The 13,460-nt window shown below is 43.3% G+C and overlaps 1 protein-coding gene across 8 annotated transcripts in view; it reads left to right on the forward strand.

The window, feature by feature from the left end:
• gapvd1 (GTPase activating protein and VPS9 domains 1) overlaps positions 1 to 13,460 on the forward strand; it is a 30,154-nt gene that overhangs the window by 2,265 nt on the left and 14,429 nt on the right. For 3 of the 8 annotated variants that reach the window (XM_019276584.2, XM_019276571.2, XM_019276592.2), the window contains exons 2-12: positions 5,259 to 5,477; positions 6,106 to 6,373; positions 6,479 to 7,051; positions 7,146 to 7,229; positions 7,483 to 7,617; positions 8,305 to 8,497; positions 9,132 to 9,212; positions 10,659 to 10,816; positions 11,123 to 11,252; positions 11,463 to 11,588; positions 11,705 to 11,878. In XM_019276584.2, the coding sequence (XP_019132129.1) occupies positions 5,293 to 5,477; positions 6,106 to 6,373; positions 6,479 to 7,051; positions 7,146 to 7,229; positions 7,483 to 7,617; positions 8,305 to 8,497; positions 9,132 to 9,212; positions 10,659 to 10,816; positions 11,123 to 11,252; positions 11,463 to 11,588; positions 11,705 to 11,878 (2,107 nt within the window). In that variant the 5' untranslated portion in view covers positions 5,259 to 5,292. Of the gene's footprint in view, positions 1 to 5,258; positions 5,478 to 6,105; positions 6,374 to 6,478; positions 7,052 to 7,145; positions 7,230 to 7,482; positions 7,618 to 8,304; positions 8,498 to 9,131; positions 9,213 to 10,649; positions 10,817 to 11,122; positions 11,253 to 11,462; positions 11,589 to 11,704; positions 11,879 to 13,460 lie in introns of all 8 variants that reach the window. The other 5 variants (XM_019276602.2, XM_019276607.2, XM_019276577.2 and 2 more) reach the window with 4 other exon arrangements.

Raw genomic sequence — 13,460 nt, forward strand, 5'->3', positions numbered from 1 at the left:
CAAACATGCAGTCATGACCTCGATAATTGTGCCACAGTGAGCTGAATCCTGAATTATTAAACAGCAAATCATGACTTTACATTACGGCTTCAGAAGTAACGCGTGATTACTTAATCATATTTCCTCCGGAGTGGTGACAGATTACTTGGAAATGAAGTGCGACCGCGGGATCACACACTTGTTACCATGTCACTGGATTTATGATAATTCATCTTTTTAATACTGAAAGATAACAATGGGAGTGTTAATCATACGATGTGTGTGTTACCACCACCTGTCTCTTTTCTTCCCAGCGGTGTTTATCTGATGCTCGGTTCATGTGCGGCACAGTCACTGCTTCATCAGTTTCCTGTTCTGATGTTAACTCCATATCGTTTCTGAGAATAAGATGAATTTGATATGACTGTTGATATGACTGCAGAGCTAATAGTGTGTGTACTTCATTTTGTTTTGGGTACAGTGTTTGCGCCCTGGTATTGCACATGGGATATCCAGTGTTTTCACAATTTCCTTTTCACTCAATACTCTAAGACTGAGTGTCTCGGCCCTGAAAGCTCGTCTGAACGTCTTCTCCTCTGGACGAGGTCTGACCTGACCTTGTTAAACACTTCTAATTGTAGGAAGTCGCCCTGGAGGCAGCAGATAAAGTGACAGAGCCCGCGGTGAAGTTGGTTAAGTTCTGTGATACCTGTGATATTTAAGCACAGGGCGGGCGACTGAACATGTGAAGAAAACTTCCATGCACCACCACTGTGATTAACTACACATGTAACCTGATAACAACAACAGAACTCGATATGATAAGCAGGTCTTCATATCGTGTTTGCTGTAGAAACATGGATTTCTGTCCACATATTATGAGGGCTCAACAATAAGCACTGCCGATTGCCCAGGGGCTACTAAAGCGCCACGTCGGGCTCATGAATCTAGTTGCAAGTGTTTCAGTTATCCTGGAAACAGGATACAGTTTAGTTGGGCTGCGTTACAGGATGCGGGTCAAACTCTGACTATGTTAGCTCAGTTTGCCGCAAGTTTGAGAGCAAGGGGGATAAAATGTGTCATGTTTCAGAAAAACGTTGCTGGAGAGCTGACGGCTTCTCACTTCCATGAGAGTCTTTGTTGTTAATTGATAACCACAAATAAATAAAACCCTGAAATTGTAAGCGACCCTCAGAATTTCACCAAATACTCGCCGACGTCAGCTCTCAGTTCTTTGACGGTTGACGTAAACTTTCCAGTCGGTACCAGAAGAGTATTGAGGTTCAGTACCAAGCCGGAATGGTAAAACCTCGTGTACTCATGAGGTACATGAAGTATTTCGGTTGCTGAACAGTGTAAGAAATTATCTGAAAAGGAAGTGTGAAGAGGATGTTGGCTCAAGCATGAATGCCTTTTTGTAGAAAGTGAAATCTTTTGAATGTCTATAAAAAGCACTTTGTTCCATTGGTGTGTGTGTGTGTGTGTGTGTGTGTGTGTGTGTGTGTGTGTGTAGTGGGTGGAGAGGCTTTTTTCACTTTTACTCTGCTGATATTCACTTACATTTGTTTTGTGTTTCACGTTTCAATAATCTCAGATTTTATACGTGATGTTGCTGAAGTGGTTGGACATTTGGAATCCCGCGTTTGCCTCTGCCACCGTGTTGTTATAATTACGGTGCGTACACGGATGTCACGGTTGAGCGCTCGGCCGTCTTGTTTCTCATGTGAACAGCATTCAGTGGCTACGATCGCTCTCACACAACTCCGAAGGTTGCAGATTATGTCTCTTATGTGCTGTCTGTTGTCCAGTTTCTCTTCTGCTTTAGAGTTCCTCAGCGCGCTCCACGACTGACTCACCAGGTAGCTCCATGCGGCGGATGGCGTCGGTGCTTAGGGGCACGGGAGGTTGTGACGAATTGAACCTCTTCGCTGGCCACTTCATAGCCTAGTTGCTTTTTCACTTCCTTCCAAGTATGTGAGGAATGTGCTTATTCAAGAACACGAGCGTGTGCGTGGAAGCGCTCCGTGTGTGTACATGTCGGCCCGTCACTTCTGACGTCAACTCAAACAAAAGGAACCAAAGAACGACGAAGCGTTTTTCATCAGCCTCGATCCAGATCAACAACTGGAAGCTTCACCAGGTGGTTAAGTTTTAGTGCAGCCTGTCTGCTGGAAGTTTTCAAGAAGTAATAGTACTCAGATTGAGTTTCTGTTCTCTCCTGAAGTCACACAGTATTAGTGACCGTAATAGTAAACACTGGGCGGAAGAGCAGATTCAGAAGTATGGGATGAAATCATACTCAACGGACAAGTGACGCATTTACAAGACTCCTGGATAATTTATTGATTTGTTAATCAAGAGATAATTATTGTGGAGCTACTTCCACAGTCGTTGACTCTTTCCAGCACCTCAGATCTGAATATTTTCTTTGGCAGTGAACTGAATATTTTTGGCTCTTGGAAAAATGGTGATGGACGTTATCGTTAATTTCTGTCATTTTTAAGCAAGTAGTCACTGATGATGAAAACAATCTTTAGTTAAATTCCAGCTCACGTCACCACCACTGACCTGCACATTTCAATATTTGCAATATTCCAAAAGGTTTGAGAGATTTACAAATCCTTTACATTAAACTGTAAACAGCTTAAAGACATTTAATAAACAGAGAATTAGATGCTTGCAACACGTTCCAAGTTGGGACAGGTTCACTGTGATCACTGTGTTACATCACCTTTCTCTTTACAACACTTTGTGAGGACACTGATTGTTGTTGGTTTGGAAGTGTGTTGACAGTTCTTTCCCTTTCTTGCTTCATATCCCGCGGTGCCGAATCGTAACGGTTCCTACTACACTAGAAATTCTACAGGACGGTCCTACCGTGGATTACTCCCGGCTTCTCACTGCATGCTACTCCATGTAAACAAACCAACACGGCAACTACACAGCTGCTGAATGATTGGCTGTTTGCCTTTTACTGGTGACGTCCAGGGATATGATCGCGCACAGCTTACAGTCACAAACACGAGACAACACTCTCACCATGGCAGAAGCACCGGGCCTAAGCGCCGAGTCTGCCGCGGCGTCGTCGTCAGTGGCTCCACTAATTTAGCTCAAAAAAACAAACTCGTTGTTTCAAACTTGTTTCTACTTCACCAGTATTATGTTTATCATGCACCACACAGCATTATAAGTCATTAATAAGTATTTATAACTTGTACAAATACATTGCAGTTCATAAAAATAATAATAATAAAGGCTGCAGTATCGCGATAATACCCGGAACCGTGATACTTTGTCTGGTACCGTATCGTGGTTACTCATTTTGGTATCGTGGCAACTCTAACTGTGAGACAGGTAGGACAGTCTAGTACCTGCACTCTTTTACTGTTGTAAGACGTGCAGAATACGTCTGGTCACCCCTGAAGAAGACGTCGTCTGGATGGCAGCATATGTTGCTACTAGTGTTGCTCCGATCGATCGGCTGCCAGATGTCGTCTGGATGGCAGCATATGTTGCTACCAAACCTAAGACTGAGTATTAACGGTGCCTTCACAGATGTGCATGTTGCTGATGCTCTGGGCGCTAATGGTGACTATCTGGATGGTCCTTTTTCCACTTTATCCTGGAGGACACAACCATAATTTCAAAAAAACAGTTTAAAATTTGGACTCGAGAGAAGTCTGCAAAGTTTCTAGATGTTGCTGATATACGTTTCTTTCAACTGTGCGTTGAGAAATGTTCTTAAATTGTTGGACTATTTGTAGTTTTCACAAAGAACCTCACCCCACTCCTTGTTTGTTCCACTTTTTATACCCTGTCATGATACTACTGTATCACCTGACACCAGTGAACCTGTTTACCTGTGGAATGTCTCAGCAGGTGTTTCAGTATTTTGTTGCTCCTGTAGGAACTTCTTTGGAACGTGTTGCAGACTTCACATTCGTCACAATCAGAGTATATTTAAAAAAGACAGTTTGAACATTAAATATCTTGTTTTCAGTTGAATATGGGTCAAAGATGTTTATTGTTATTTACTCTCGGAAGCAGTTATAGTTCCTCCTGTGAAGACACAGTTTATGTTACGACAGCTATGCTTTAGTATATTGCCACTATGGTTGCAAAGGGGTGGAAAGTTTCCAGTAAATTTCTAGAAACTTATCTGAAACTTTCCATGGGATGTTAAGATAGGGAATTCGGGAAATATTCCAAATCAGAAACTAATGGGAATTTATGTGAATTGTGGGTAACTTAAACAAACTGTATTGTATCCAAACATAAAAATAAACATTTAGTTTTGTCATCAGCAGACGTGCAAAATAAGACAATTTAAAAACAAAACAAAACATTTCAACAGATTTATTTGCAAGTAGAATTATTTTATTGAACAATATTATGCAGTCCACAAGCTCAAATGTCTTCTCTGTGTGCTCTGGGCTCTAAACTTTGAATTTTGCAACCCTGATTGTCTCACCTGTTTCTCCCCTAACCGTAAAATAACACACTGAATTAGTATTGAACTAAAATGGGTCTTTTATTTTTTTTATTTCTCCGACCAGCCACAGTAATCGGAGATCAGTAATCACTGTTTATTCTTAGTTTGCTCAGGGAGTTCAATGTGGAGTCTATCATTATGTATTTAAATCTGCATAACCAATTTGATTTGTCAGGCATATCTTCTCCAGCGTTGTGGTTGTCTGTTAGCCTGCGAGCAGCGACACCGCCTCGTAGTCATTCCCACTCTCGAGGCACTTTTTCACCAGTCCAGTCTCATTCTCCTCCCGGAGCCATAACCCCACAGCTAAATCTGTGTTTGCCATGTTAGCAAGCGGCCACAAAGAGGCTTTTGTGCCGAGGATTCACCAGGAAATCTTTCAGATTTCATGCACTCAGCTTGGTTTGTATGTCTTGGCTGTGTATGTTTGGAAAAAGGAGGGGGGGGATTTGCATATTCTGTGCGGCGTCTCCAGAAAAAGCTTGTGAAAAAAGCGTGCTTTTGCTGTTGTCGTGCGAGGCACATGGAATGCAAATGAGTTCCCTCGTGTGACGCGAGCATCATGCATGAGCTTGTGTTCATCCAGGCCTGTCCTGTAAATACTTGTACATTAAAATAACTCCAGGCGTAACTTGAATCATACTTTAATATTTACCAAAGAGCATTTCCTCTTCAACTCAGCAACCAAACTTTGGTCTAACATTTGATAAAAAGGTTATTTGCTTTTGTTCAGTTTCCCTTCCACAATCCTCATTCACCCGTTTCCATTCCGTCTTTCTTCCTCCAGTCATTTAGCTCTCTGCCCGTGTGAGCCGGTGAAGATGGTGAAGCCAGACATCCACACTCTGGCCCACCACCTGAAGCAGGAGCGGCTGTACGTGGCGTCGGAGAAGCAGCTGATCCAGAGGCTCAACAGCGACGTGCTGAAGACGGCCGAGAGGTTGTACCGGGCCGCGTGGATCGCCAAGCAGCAGAGGATCAACCTCGATCGTCTCATTCTCACCAGGTCAGGCCTGCCATCGTTTTAAAAGGAATAGTTCAAACATTTTGGGAATGTCCTTTCTTTTCAAATGTGAGATGAAAATATGGATTTCATTCTCAGGACTAATATTGCATGAAGAGGAGTCAGAGCGCTAACAGCTCTCTCTTCAAACAGAAATGTCAAAATTAGAATTTGTGGTTTTCGGGGGAGTTTTGAAAGTTAACGTTTCCTGTTCTGCGTGCCTGTGATTTGTTTTTGTATCCTTCAGTCAACAGAAAATGTTTATGAATAAATGACAGAGAGGAATTAATAATTAAAGAATAATTAAAGTACTGGTAGATGCAAATATTTACAAGTTTAAAAATAGGGAACACCCATGTGTATAAAACATTATAAACATACTTATAATGTTTTATATTGTGCAGTTTATTATTGGTTTATTAGCTATAAGCATTCATAAATATTCATTGCTTTTATAACAGTAATCATAACACACTGTAAAGCTTTTATAATGACTTCTAAGGTCATATAATGTCACTCACTGATGGATCACACAGATGTAATACATTATTATATTGTATAATGGGGTTATAATTACTTTCAGGTTATGGTTTTTAGACCTGCTGCATTTGTAACAACTCCTGTCCTACAGTGCCGAGGCCTCTCCGGCTGAATGCTGCCAACATGCCAAAATGCTGGAGGACACGCAGTTTGTCGACGGCTACAAGACTCTGGGCTTCCAGGAGACCATCTACGGCGAGTTCTTGGCCAGGTTGAGGGATAACCCCAGACTGGTGGCGTCGTGTCTGGTGGCAGGAGAGAGGCTGAACCAGGAGCACACCCAGGGGGTCATCCACACAGTCTTCACCTCACTCTACGGCAACTGTATCATGCAGGAGGATGAGAGCTATTTGCTACAGGTCGGCGGCCCCTACCTGTGTCTAGTGTAATTAATTTGCAATTTAATAGCCTCTCAGTAAGACAAGATGTTTTATCTGCTGCAAATCTTTCTCGCCAACTCCCAGGTGTTACGATACCTGATAGAGTTTGAGCTGAAGGAGAGCGACAACCCTCGCCGTCTACTGCGACGGGGAACCTGTGCCTTCAGCATCCTTTTCAAGCTCTTCTCTGAGGGCCTGTACTCAGCCAAGCTCTTCCTTACTGCCACCCTCCACGAACCCATTATGCAGCTGCTGGTGGAAGATGAAGACCACCTGGAGACCGACCCAGCCAAGGTGACGGAGCGCCTCACTCCGGCCCAGCAGGAGCGCTTCGGAGAGAAGGGCTCCGAGGGCTACAAACAACGGGTGCAGGCGGCCGTGGAGGCCAACGAAGCCAAGCTGGTCGCTTTGGTCAACAAGTTTATCGGTTACCTGAAGCAGAACACCTACTGCTTTCCCCACAGCCTGCGCTGGATCGTGTCGCAGATGTACAAGACTTTGTCGTGCGTGGAGCGTCTGGAAGTGGGCGAGGTGCGCACCATGTGTACGGACCTGCTGCTGACCTGCTTCATCTGCCCAGCTATAGTTAACCCAGAGCAGTATGGGATCATCTCAGATGCCCCCATCAACGAAGTGGCCCGCTTTAACCTAATGCAGGTCGGTGACACAGCACGTGTTCTGTTCACACGTCAAATATTTGGGAATCATTCAACAGTGTAGACTGATATCGTGTTCTTTCTTCCTTCTACAGGTGGGGCAGCATTTGCAGCAGTTGGCCATGGCTGACGATGATGCAGACCCCAGACGGAAAAGCAGTTTGTCCAAATTTGATAAGGTCTGTGCACCCATGTGATTTATTAAAGGTTCTTAATAATAACACTTCTGGGCGTTAAGTGAAATGCCGTCAGCATCCTGTTGCTCGTGCACTCCATAAACGCTGAGACTGAACACTCAAAGGAACTTCGAATACTTAAAAATAGCATGCTGTTTGCAAACCACCCCATCAGCCAGCACCACGAAGCAGCTAACGCCAGAGAAAATCAACTCCGTTACTCACTTCTTTGACCTTTCCTCGTCTCTGTCTGCAGAGCTGCGTCGCTGCCTTTCTGGACGTGGTGATCGGAGGAAGAGCCGTCGAAACTCCACCCATGTCCTCGATGAACCTCCTGGAAGGCCTCAGTCGGACCGCCGTCTATATCACACACAACCAGCTGCTCGTGCTGGTAAGCTGATGTAAACGAATGCAACATTAGCAACCACTATTAAAGTTTTGAGTTATTGTGTGCTGCCACACGTTTTTGACCTTGAGAACGACACATTCTAAAAACTGCCACGCTTGTATCTCAGGTACTCCCTATAGACAAGGTGATTTGATAAGCTTTTAGAGCACCTTGCTGCACACATTTGCATATCTCCTGAAACTCCTAGGACTACTTAAAACGATCCAGTACAGAGGTCAGGTACAGCACAGACGCCTAACAATGCTAATCTGTGCAGTTAGTTTTCAGGCGTAGTTTGTGGTGTTGTTGAACAGATATCTTGTTGCTGCACCGTCCTTCGGTCGCCATGCAAGTAAATCACTTGCAGTGTGTGAAAGCTGTAATAAACGTGTGACAAACCTGTAAGTAGCTCGTCAGTGCAGCCGACATACAGCTGCAAACAGCAGAAATGTGGCAAGAAGAAAGGCTGATGTATTAACCTATCCCATGACCTTCGTGTGGCTCCAGTGTACGGTGTGTGTATCAAAACATGATGATGTTTATGTCGGGACTTAAGGCAGCTTAAGTACCTTTTGGCTGTGGCAAGCGCGAACTTGTCACCTCACGCCCATCCTGAGAATAACCGCTGACTTCCAGTGATTGATTCATCCTGATGATCTGAAGACTTAAACTCTTCCACTTCCTGCACAGGTGGACTTTGTGCGGAGCGTCATGGCGGGGGACCATCTTCGGGAGGAAGAGCACATGGCTCTGGAGACCCTGGTTGCCAACGTGCCCCAGAATCGAACTGTGAAGAGCAACAGTCTGGAGCTGACTCCCTCCAACACCCCCCAGCTCTCCCCAGCCACCACTCCTGCCAACAAGAAGAACCGGCTCCCCATAGGTACCTTCCTCCACGGCCTCTAAGCCTCTCTCCTCCTGCTGCCACTCTGGTTTTTAGAGTACCGACAGAGTGATGCAGCCTCTTGTGATTTCCTGATGTGAGGATTTAGAGGATATTTTGCTTTTTTTAAATACCACCACAGTTTGGAACGAGAACTGGAATATAGAAGTGTAATATTTAGTCTAATGAGAAGCAAAATAAACAAGTAGAGTTGAGTGGTGATGGCTAGTGAAAGGCCTGTGTTTTATAAGAAGCTAATGAGCTTCTTCTCAGCTTGTTATGAAGATAATTAGCATGGCCTGGATTGAGGCTCAATTACAGAAATGACAACCAATTAAATTACCAAATATAAATGAACTCATTTTAATTGGAATGGATGGAAAAGATGCATAGACTACCTTCATTAGCATTCTCAAGACAAATGACGCTGCAGCAACACCCCCTTAATTAGAAATGAACCACTTGTGCTCGCTTCTCTGAAATATGACGTTTACACACACACACACACATACACAGTCTTGATACTTGAAATTTTTAAAAATTCTAAGATTTGCTCTGTATTCTTTCTTTCCAACTCTCCTCTCCTGCCCTTTGTCCTTCTCCTTTTCCTGCTGTGCTGCCAATGAATGACCAGGACAACACTTAGCAGCTATAACATCCTGGGACCCCACAGCCACCACTCTGTCTGCTCACATTCCATTAGTAACCCCGTTTGGTGGGTAGCCTGTCGGTCGTGTTAGAGCTGGAGAGAGCTTAACCGACGTGTTTGTAATTTTCACCCAGTCGCGTGTTAGATAACACTCATCCCAGCTGCACAGTAACCTCCCCGCCTCGCCACCCAGCACTGCTGTTGTCCATGTTCTCTCACCACGCTTGCTTCGCCTTGCACCGTGATTTGGCTCATTATCAAGAGCTAAAAATGTTTCTCCACTCATTTCGTTTTCTGAGTTTTTTCCCCCCCTTTTTGTTTTGCTTCCTCATTCAGCGGATTATGGCTTTTCATTACCAGGTAGAGTGAGGAAATATAATCCACCTTCTTCCTTCTGGTCTGTGTTTGAGTTGTGCTCAGAGTAAATGAGACACTAGTGCAGTTACTCCACCACAGTGACGGTGTAGCATCCACTCATCTCTGCGAGAGCAAAGGCAAAACTGACTCTGAGGATTTGAGTGATTGTATTTGCTCCTTTTCTTCAAATGATTAATTCTCTCTCTGTATGCTTTTATGGAAGCATTGTTCATGTTAATCATTTGCATTGAGGAAGAAACTGTAATTCTCTGGAGATGGTTGGAGAAGTTGAGCACTGGGTGCAGTGTCCAGTGGATGGAGCTAAAGACTCGATGCTCCAGCCACAAAAACACAGGACTGAAATATGTCTTTAGAGTCGTATGAATCTCATGTGCTGCAAATTTAATCCTAAAAAACACTGGACGAAGGTCAGTCTGTATTCCCACATGCACAGCACTAGAGCTGCTGACAACTGATAAAATCCTTTTTCATCGTTTTGAGTCATTTTCTAAAGAAAAAATGTCCAAATTTTCTGATTTCAGCTCCTCAAATATATCTTTTTTTTTTTCTTTAGTCCTCTATGACGGCAAACTGAACATGTTTGGGTTGTGAACAAAACATTTGAGGCTTTTTTTATAGACCAAACAACCAAACGATCATCCGATGAATTGCTAATGAAAACAGTGGATTAGTTACCACCCCACAGAACTCCATGTTTCATGTATTTTATAGCAGATCCGGCGTCTCATGAGCAAAGCTTTCATCTGCTTCCATGTGTGTTTTTAACAGCAAAGTGGGCAAACCATTTTGAGATTGTCATGCTAAAAGAGAGTTTATTATTTATTATTGTTACTAACCACTGTCTAACACGGAGACAGGAGAAATAAACTCATCTTTAATGTCACACCAGTGTTAAAGGAATAATTGGAAAGATCATTTTGACAGTTTCTTTGTGAATCTGTTAAAGTAAAGAAATGTCATGGTCATTACTTAATAAGCAGATCCAGGCAACACGTTTGTGTGACATCCCAGATGAGAGTCTCTGCTGTTTGGTGAAACATGCACACATAAAACCAACAACATATGCTGTTGTTTAATGTGACTCTCAGATAATAACACTGTCTCCCTACTAATTCCCTCCAACTGACCAACCAGCAGCTGCTCGCAGCCGCAGCCGTACCAACATAGCCCAGGAGGGGGAGGCAGAGGCCAGCTCCCAAGAATCCCTCCAGGAGCTGATGCCAGAGGAGGTGCTGGTGATTTCACTAGGAACTGGTCCTCAGACTGTCCCTGGGATGATGTCAGAGAATGAGGTAATGTGACTTGAATTAATGTGCTCATTTGCAGGAGAGATGATGATGTGATAAATTCAATGTCATATTTTTTCCCCCCCCTGTCACTGAAGACCCCTTAGAGTCATGGCCCGTCGTACATTTTGTAGCGTGTGCTTGCAATGTTACGCAATTGATAAGAAACTCCTCACTCCTCTCTTTGCCATCTTTGAGTGAGGTAATGCCTCTGGCGAGAATGACTCACCGCGGAGCAAGTTTGCAACCGAACATGAGCTAATTTTTTTTTTTTTTTTAATGTATTCACATCCTCTCCCATCTGCTCTCTAGGTTTTGAACCTGCAGATGGCTGATGGGGCCCAGGGGGACGGCCATGCTGATGATACTAAGCTGCACGGTAAACCAGACAAAACCCTGCGCTTCTCCCTCTGCAGTGACAACTTGGAAGGCATCTCGGAGGGTCAGTGTGACACGTAAAGCCGAAACAGATTGCTGTTTTTCTTTTTAGAAACTGGGAAAGTGTGTTTTTGTTCAGGTTGTAGAACTCCCGTTTATGCTCTGATACACACTTTTAAAGGTCAAAACTGGTCGATGAGCTTAAAGTAACTGGATTACTCACTGACCCTGTTACCTTGTGTGTGTTTTTATTTATTCGTTTTTTCCCCCTCAGGTCCATCCAATCGCTCAAACTCTGTGTCATCTCTGGACCTGGAGGGAGAGTCTGTTTCTGAACTCGGAGCCGGACCATCAGGGAGCAACGGGGTGGAGGCTCTACAGCTTTTGGAGCATGAACAGGGTATGTGTGTGTGTTTGTGTGTGCGAGTTAGAAGCATGAATATAATATAAAAACAATAGATAAACGATAGTTCCATGAAACACATTGATCTAACACACTCTGGATGTCTCCTTCAGCCACCACTCAGGACAACCTGGATGACAAACTTCGCAAGTTCGAGATCAGAGACATGATGGGTCTGACGGATGATCGCGACATCTCCGAGACGGTCAGCGAAACGTGGAGCACCGACGTGCTCGGCAGCGACTTTGACCCCAACATGGACGAAGATCGGCTGCAGGAAATAGCAGGTGGGGGCGTGGCTGCGTTACTCTGTGTGTGTGTGTGTGTGTGTGTGTGTGGACATTCAATCAGGGTAAATTGATTTGTCCGCACAGCCTGCGTGATCACGGCACATTTTATGAGATGAATTTGCTGCACGTGGAGACCTTCTCTGACTGTTGATTAAATAGATTTAGGGAAATGTCATCACCTTGTGGTGTGTGGGTGAAATCGCAGCAGAAGACAGGTCTTTATATCATTCACATGGCACAGCACACATGCACTGTGCACCTTTCTTGTGATAAATAAATGAACTTAAATGCGTTTCAGCATTTAAATGCACTTTGGTGTTTTCATCGAGGTTTGCGAATTAATCTTTGAATGTTTGACATCATATTTTTACGACGTCATCGGCCTGAAAACAAAATCTTCATTTTTTTTACAAAGTGATTCATCAGATTAAACGAGCCTTTTTTATTAAATCAGCTTTCTTTTAATAAATATAACTCATCAGCTTCATCAACATAAATGCATGTTGGCAGCGGGCTGAACCAATAAAGACTTAAAATAACGATGAAACGCAGATCCATAATATGATCTGGATTTTGTAATAACTTAAGTAATTAATAGTGCGGGAGCCAAAATAGATGTTTTGTTACTGTGGTTATAAAAAATGGAATTTATGCTGCTGTTTGTCGTGACCGCAGTAAATGCCAACAAATATGGATTAAAGCAGAATCTTTACTGAATAAAAATGATTTGCGTCTATCTTTTTAGCAAATTTAATTCATCGAATTTGGATTTTAAACATTAAGTTATTGGAAATGTTTGAATCACACAAGAAATCTAAAAATCTAATTCTACAAATACTAATAATATTAGTGTGGCCTAATCTTCATCTAACGGAATAAATAGACATTTCAAAAGAAGAAAAACATTCAAATGTAGATTTAGACGCGGCCTTCGTCTAGTTCAATGTTAATAAAATGTTTTTCTAAAAAGTTCAGAGCTGCTCTCTCACTCCCCAATCTTAAAAACAGTAAATCTCATATTTCTGATTTATTTCTGATAATTCATCTTTTTGATTCTGAAGTTTGAGGATGAAGCAAAAAGTTTAATTAGCTTCCAGTCGACGGGGTGCGCTTGTGAAGTGGACTCATTTGATGAAAATGGACCGTACGGGTAAACAGTCATTTTCTGTGTGTATGTCCTGAGGTTAGTTTGCATTATCGCAGTGGCAGCAGCTACATGCGTAATCATCATATGCTGATATATAAGATAAACATCTTCGGCAGATAGCAGCAGGGGGACGAGTTCAGCCAAAACTGTGACCGCTTCATCTGATCTGAAGCTGGCTCTCGTTCACACTCAGTCTGTTTCGTCACAGCCTTCCCCCTGCCCATCTCTCTATCCTTCTCTCTCTCTCTGACATTCACTCAGTCCCCGCAGTCTTATTGACCTTGGTTCCTTCTCATTTGCATCCACCATTTTTCATCCTTCGGAATATGGCGTTGGGGGACTTTTCCATCATTAAGTGAATTTACAGCGATTTCCTTATGTGTTTTCTCCAAGGGATTGGGTTATGAGATGCACATTAAATATCCATTAATA

Source organism: Larimichthys crocea, chromosome III, assembly GCF_000972845.2.
Source record: "Larimichthys crocea isolate SSNF chromosome III, L_crocea_2.0, whole genome shotgun sequence".
Lineage (NCBI taxonomy): Eukaryota > Metazoa > Chordata > Actinopteri > Sciaenidae > Larimichthys > Larimichthys crocea.